This window comes from Primulina huaijiensis, chromosome 5, assembly GCF_012295235.1.
Source record: "Primulina huaijiensis isolate GDHJ02 chromosome 5, ASM1229523v2, whole genome shotgun sequence".
Taxonomy (NCBI): domain Eukaryota; kingdom Viridiplantae; phylum Streptophyta; class Magnoliopsida; order Lamiales; family Gesneriaceae; genus Primulina; species Primulina huaijiensis.
In genome coordinates, this window is record NC_133310.1 from 1,005,179 (window position 1) to 1,012,414 (window position 7,236).

The following is a 7,236-nucleotide window of genomic DNA, read 5'->3' on the forward strand; positions in this document are numbered from 1 at the left end:
CACAATATATATACTTGTGATATATTTTACATCTACCACGTACATTTATTTGGATGTGCAATTTTTTTATGTTTCATCACATATAATAGATGAGTAATACATCATCAGTGATCACATAAATGTGCACAATATATAGCTTTGATATGTGCAATTTTATATATTTCATCACATCCAATATATGATGACATCTCATCGATGTTTACATAAAATTTTGATATTTTACGCAACTACCATGCATATATCAATTTATAAATGGTTTGTAAACTCCGTCAAACATCTATTTAAATTATAAAAACTTAAAAAGATTAATCAGATTGTGGCACCCACCCTACCACCTATAACACATGGATACTCGAGGGCCGAGGCATATGGATCCCTCATGTCTTTTGAATTTTGGCCGGTTAACTTACCAAAATACACACCATGTGAGTCACGCACTAAACCAATAATTTGGATAGTAATCTGAAAATTTTTGAAATGAAATTCGACCCAATAAAATCAGTATCAAAATTAAATTTTTTTAAAAAATAATTTACGCGTAAAATTTTAGTTATTTATTGTTCGAGGGATTAATCGCCCTCCTCCATCTCATAATTTATCGCTAAGGAAATATATTAGCAACAATCTTATCCGACGTTTAAGAGAAAATAAAAACATTAAACATGAATTTATTTAATAGCTTTAATATATCATGAGAACTAATTATATATATAACTCAAAAGCATACACCAATGGACCAGTGTATGTATGTATATTAGTATATATAAATCTTTAGAAGTAGTAGGTTCTGGTCTTGGGTGAATCAGCGACTTTAAGTGTTTCTTCGATGAGCTTTCGCGCTTTCCGGCTCTTGATTTCGACCCTCATGCTTTCGCTCTTTTCGATCTTGTCGTAAGGCTTCTTCAATTTCATGGACTTGATTTTCGACTTCAAGCTGCCCAACAACCTCTCCCACCCCATCGTCAGCATGCTAATTCTGCACTAGTACCACAATTCAAAGCATAAAATTACATACACGTATATAGATAGCGCGTGTGTGTGTGTGTGTGTGTGTGTGCGCGCGTGAAGGATTTAATTCATTTGGGAGAGAAAGTGGAAAAAAACCTGAAATAATAAAATGATGGGATTTTGGAAATGGATGGGGGTTTCTTAAATTTTAGTGAAGGAGAAGAGAGAGAGAGAGAGGAGAGGGAGGATAATATGAATGAAGCAACCGTTTTCGCACGATTTTGACACCACAAAAGAAGTTGGAGGACTCGTTTCAGGTCAATTTGGTTTGACCGGAAATTCCTCTGGATGTAATAATTTCAACTTAGGGATTTAAAAGTTATTTCAAGTCAAGAGAGTAAATGACCACTTGACCAATACTCAAGAGTTTGATTCTTGAATTCCACCAACATTTTCATGTTGTATATGGTTTAATCATCGCGGTTTACTTGATTAGTATGGTTTCTATGTTATTGTGTTAGTATACACCGAAAGGTAGAGGTCGTGGCTTCCGTAGTCATATAAAATATAGATTTGGTAAAACGACAAACATTTAATCACATCGAAAAACAAATATATATATATTTGAGACGATGATGCAATATTTTAATATTTATACTCGTGTGGATATTAATTAGCTTTTATTTATTAAAATATTTTTTTGCAATTAAAGATCTGAATGTTATCTTAAAATTTTAAGATTTAAAGATGAATTTTTATTAAAATAATTGATAATTAATTAAGATAATTGTTTGAGTAGGATAATTTTTTCTTTTTAAAATCTATGATGTTTTATAATATATATATTTTTTCAATTAATAGCGACGTGGTTATTTTGTGTTGTGTTATGGTGGTTAGTCTTGACATCTCATCTACTATAATATAGTGTGGTATACATATTTTACTTCATTATTTTTCAATTCTCCTTTTAAATGTTTTCCCTTAAATTCTACATAATAGTGCATTTTATTTTCAAGTGGACTGTTTTCTTTTCTAATTTTTAGATATTAACTCACAACCATCTCTTGACTTTACTACTTATCACGCACTTGAGACCAAGACGTATTGACGTCGTTTAACAATTATACAATCGTAAAACAACAAGCTTCATAGTATAAATTTGTCAAACCAATTCATATAATCAACCATTGTCTTTACAACGCGAAAGAAATCAAAGAGTGCGCAAGTGTATAACTTAACACGTAAATAACAATAGCAATGTAAAAATGGTTTTGCTTGGAACGTGGGTTCATCACCAGCCCCAAGACTCACCTATCTCTTGAATCATAAGCCCACCTATCTCTTGAATCAAACGAAATGTGAGGGACACTTTTTGTTCGGAAGTGGCTCGAATTGTTGCTGGATTGGATGCTGCTCTTGCACTTTGAAATTAAAGGAACGAAACTTTTCTTCGAAAATGGACAACCTTTGGTTCGAAAATTGACCAGAATGTCGGCTCAATTCTGCTGAAACTCGAGAATTACAGCCCCTATTTGCTCGACGTTTTAGGGAGTTTTGGTGCCCATTTGGTGTGCTTTTCCTTGTGCAAGGTGGGGGTTTTTTTTTTTATGGGGTTTACTTTTCCGTCGAAAGGTCATTATACCTAGGAAATTGAAAGGAATAACCATGACGAAATTGGATATTTAAGTACATGAAAAGTCAATAAATTTTATTTTATAAAATTTTAAAAACAACTGCCATTCACATATCTCTTTTATATTTTTTTGAAGCAATAATTAGATATGCAATCAAAATATGATACTTTTAGTTATTGTAAAGTTTAAAATATTTAAGTTTTACTGTTAATTTTAGTTATAGTTTTTGGTAAAATGACAAATGTTTAATCATGTAAATGGTATGAAGAAAAATGTAACATGTTTGATTTTATACATTGTAATCAGTTCAATTTTCAGGAAGAGAATTTTTATTAAATAATAATTGTTTTTGCTGATAGAACGATTGAAATATGACAATTGTATTGTCATATATTAATAAATATTAAACAAGCGGTGTTTAATAACACACAAGGACATCAAAATCAAACAACAAATTTAAAATTATTAAATGTCACATTTAATTGAATAATCCAGCTGCCAATTCATGTCATGCATGGCCTAAATAGCTGGATTATATCTATGTATGTTTGATAATTATCATTTAATAGAATGTTACATATCATCCGCCCATGAATACATATGGTATGATTTAAAAAATTTGAATTACACGATTATTATCAGCTATAAATTTTGATAAACCGGCTACTGATGTGGTCGATCACACAAGATTCATCATCTAAAATCATAACATGCCTAATATATTAATGTATATTAAACCTGATATACTGATAATGAAATCAATCTTGAATTATAATTGCCAAAAAGTTAATTTTAAGAAATGGTATATAACATATTAAAAATGTGAAACTATGTTATTTTCCAACATGGACTTGCCTTCCTTTTATAAATTTTAAAATTCTCTACAATTTTATATTTGCTAATACACGTATATTATATAAACTAAATCTATAATTATATGCTTTTGAGAATTAAAAATAATTTTTTAAATGTTGAAATTCAATTATATATCATTAAACTAATTCGTTTTTAATTTGTTTATGATATGGATTGATTGGATTTTAAATATATGAATTGGATAATTATTTGCATAAGTGAGATTTGAATTAAATCTCAAGATTTATTATTTGAATAATGGATCAATATTTTGACATTAACATGGATTAAAAATTAAAAAATATATGGTGTATTACGAAAATATTATATTTATATATATCTATATTTATACTATTAATTAAAATTGAGCCATTTATAGTAACCGATTTGGTCTGTCAAATATATTTTAACTAAACTAATGCAAATATTAATAAAAAAAAGGGGGGAAAACTACCAATCCTAAAAAAAGGGAAAAACTTATTCAATTAATCAAACTGGAAACCATATTATAATTTTCAAAAATCATTTTTTCAAAAATTAAATATTATATAAAACACATCGCGTGTGCCAATCACTAGTATGAATTAACTCTTCATGCTACTTAAAAATAATAATTAAGAAAAGTATTCATTCATCCTATCAAATTTTTGTCATTTGTTTTTCAAAACTAAATTGAACTATTATAAAAAAAAGAAAAAATTGCAATTTTGATAATGTATATTTGTTTTTTTTAGAATTTTGATCTTCTGTATTGTCAAATTTTAGTCTTAATATTCTAACTTTGTTTTGTTTATAAATTCAATCATTTTCTCGACATAGTGCTTATATGGAACCGATGCACCATTGTCGTGGTACCGATATGATGACAATGCGTGTACACCTTCACATTAGTACACCGAAAATCGTAAAAAAAAAATCCAAAATTGTTTAGGCTTCTTCACTAGAAACCTCATAATATACATGAGCAATCCTCCTTCCTCAAAACATTTCCAAACAACCCCTTAATTCCTCATCGACAGATCACTAAAAAGCTCCATATATATATCATGGAGCTTCACTCCAGGAAAAATCAAGCACCAACTCAAAAAATAAAGAATTGCTTTACCGGATTAATGTAAGAGATTGTAATTGAAGCAATATTAAAGCATAAAGTGTCAAACCAACTCTCACAACTTTTGGATTATATCATTGTGTCTCTTGGCTGTATCATTTGATTCCAAAATGCATCTATATCAAATATTTACTAAAAGTTGCATTGTTAATGGATGTATAATTCATGGAAAGACACATTCATTCATGAAAAGACACGTCCATTAATGGAAAGATACATTCATTCATAGGAAGACACTTCATGAAATGACGTAACTCTCCATTGTGTGAAGCCTCATTGCATGTTTTTCGATTGTGTGAAGCCGAGAAAACATAGTCAACCCAACAAGGTTAGCTAGTAGGTTGTGTCCCGTATATATACACAAAACATGGTATGTGGTCTAGCTAGAGCAAGGGTCCTCAATTAATCACAGGAAAAATGGCAATTAGTCAAAAGATTCGACAAACAATAATTACAATCCAGCACGAAAGAATTTATTAAATTGATGGTGGGACTCGTTTTCTAAATCCCTCCCCAAAAAAATTAAGTAATATATATTTCAATATTTGATTTACATTTAAAATTTAAATAAAGCTGGATTTTAGGCATATATAGTAGCAACTAGCAAGATACTGTCACTCACTCTAGCTTCAAAGAAAGTCATGCAAAAACCAATTGCAATGTCCCTTGCAAATCTCCTCGTATTTATCTTCCCTTTTCTCCTCCAACTCAGCCCGCTGCCACAAGTTTCCGGCTTGGGCATCAACTATGGGACAGTCGGAAATAACCTCCCGCCGCCCAAGAGGGTGGCTCAGCTGCTTCAGTCCACCCTCATTAACAAGGTCAAGATTTATGACACCGACCCAGAAATCCTCGAAGCCTTCTCAAACACAGGCATAGACCTCATTGTTGCTGTTGAAAACTCACATGTTGCCAACTTGAGCTCCGACCCTCATGCTGCCGATGAGTGGTTCACCAGCCGCGTCGCCCCCTTCATTCCGGCCACCTCCATAGTAGCAATCAATATAGGAAATGAGTACTTAACAGCAGACGATAAGCTTGATCAGAAAGCTCTTTTCCAAGCCATTCAGAACATGCACTCAGTCTTACTTGCACGTGGCTTGGACCGGAAAATCAAGGTCACAACACCGCACAGTATGGCTGTTCTTGCTTCCTCCTTTCCTCCATCCGCTTCCACTTTCGCTGTCACGCTCCTCCCTGCCATGACAGCTATTGTTGGATTCTTGGCAGACACCGGTGCCCCTTTCATGGTGAATGCATACCCTTATTTCGCATACCGAGACAATCCTAGAACAATCAACCTAGAGTATGCGTTACTAGGCAATGGCACCAGGGTACAAGATCCTAAGGGGTACGTGTACACCAATATGTTGGATGCACAAATCGACAGTGTTAGATCAGCCATTACTTCATTAGGATTCGGCAACCGTTCAATCAAGATTGTCGTGTCCGAGTCTGGTTGGCCATCAAAAGGCGAAGCCGGTGAGACAGCAGTGACACCTGAAAATGCAAGGACTTACAACACAAGATTAATCGAACGGGCGCAGGCAAATAAAGGGACCCCCATGAGGCCGAACGAAAATATAGACATTTTCCTTTTCTCTCTGTTCAACGAGAACAAGAAACAAGGAGGTGCAAGTGAAAGGAATTTCGGGATCTTCAATGGCGACGGCTCTAAAGTGTACGAGCTGGATCTGAGCTGCCAGTTTTGTTCTGGCGATAAACTAGAGTTTGGGGAGAAAACATCAGTGGCAGCAAGCACTAGGGGTCCTTCCGTATGGTGCGTGGCGAAACCACACGCAGATGACAAAGTGATTCAGGCTGTCCTGGACTTTTGCTGCGGACCTGGCGGTGTAGACTGTAGGGAAATTTATGAAAATGGAGATTGTTTCGGGCCGGATAAGATACACGCACACGCTTCATATGCCATGAATGCATACTATCAGATGCATGGAAGGAACTACTGGAACTGTGATTTCAAAGGAACTGGCCTTGTTACGTTCAGTGATCCAAGTACGTTTCTCGATATTCCTATGCTACACATTTGCCCCATACAATATTCTTGATTAGCATACGTTTTAGATCGAATGAATGTTGCATTTTCTTGCCTATTCTCTCTAATGGATGTCCATCTTACACATGTTTGTTTCAGGCTATGGAAGATGTCGATATGCACATCAGTAACAGGACATATCCACTTTCTTGTTCTACGTCAAATTATAATCCAAACGAGTCTGAAATGGGGCAGAAAGTCTATCATGGGGAGAAGATAAAGTTAATTCCTCCACAATCAGAGGCTTTTTAAGTTTGAAAAACGAAAGTGTCTATTTTTTAGAGAAGAAGAAAAGTGTCTTTTGTCTGTGGCATGTTTCCACATTTTCTGAGAAAATAGCTCCACTGATCTTGCAGGAAATGAATTTCCCACCTATTAAGATTGTTCTATTTGAATTTTTAAGCATCCGAGGAGGGTTTTTTTTTTTTGGTAAATTTCATTTTTGGTAAGTTTTTTTTATTTTTGGTCGGTAATTAGCATTTTTTTTTTCAATCTTAGTCTTTTTTGGGAGGTGAGACATAGATACATATCAATGTTAGTCACCACGTCACTATTTTCCAATACCACTCGAGCAATTCAATGAAAAATTACTAAAATCGAAATAAGTGTAAATTAGACCGTTAATATCGTAAATT

General features: G+C 33.5%; 1 protein-coding gene across 1 annotated transcript; it reads left to right on the top strand.

Annotated features, from left to right (window-relative positions):
* Positions 1 to 5,110: 5,110 nt before the first annotated feature.
* Positions 5,111 to 7,007, top strand: LOC140976622 (glucan endo-1,3-beta-glucosidase 12-like). Its single transcript, XM_073440863.1, has 2 exons — positions 5,111 to 6,561; positions 6,701 to 7,007. Exons 1-2 carry the CDS (start codon positions 5,190 to 5,192, stop codon positions 6,730 to 6,732), a joined length of 1,404 nt encoding a protein of 467 aa, XP_073296964.1. The 5' UTR covers positions 5,111 to 5,189; the 3' UTR covers positions 6,733 to 7,007.
* The last annotated feature ends 229 nt before the right edge of the window (positions 7,008 to 7,236 follow it).

Excerpts from the sequence above, each read along its gene's own strand:
- LOC140976622 (XM_073440863.1), top strand. The coding sequence starts at position 5,190 with ATGCAAAAACCAATTGCAATGTCCCTTGCAAATCTCCTCGTATTTATC. Across the intron at positions 6,562-6,700 it reads TGTTACGTTCAGTGATCCAA|GCTATGGAAGATGTCGATAT; the intron begins GTACGTTTCTCG and ends TGTTTGTTTCAG.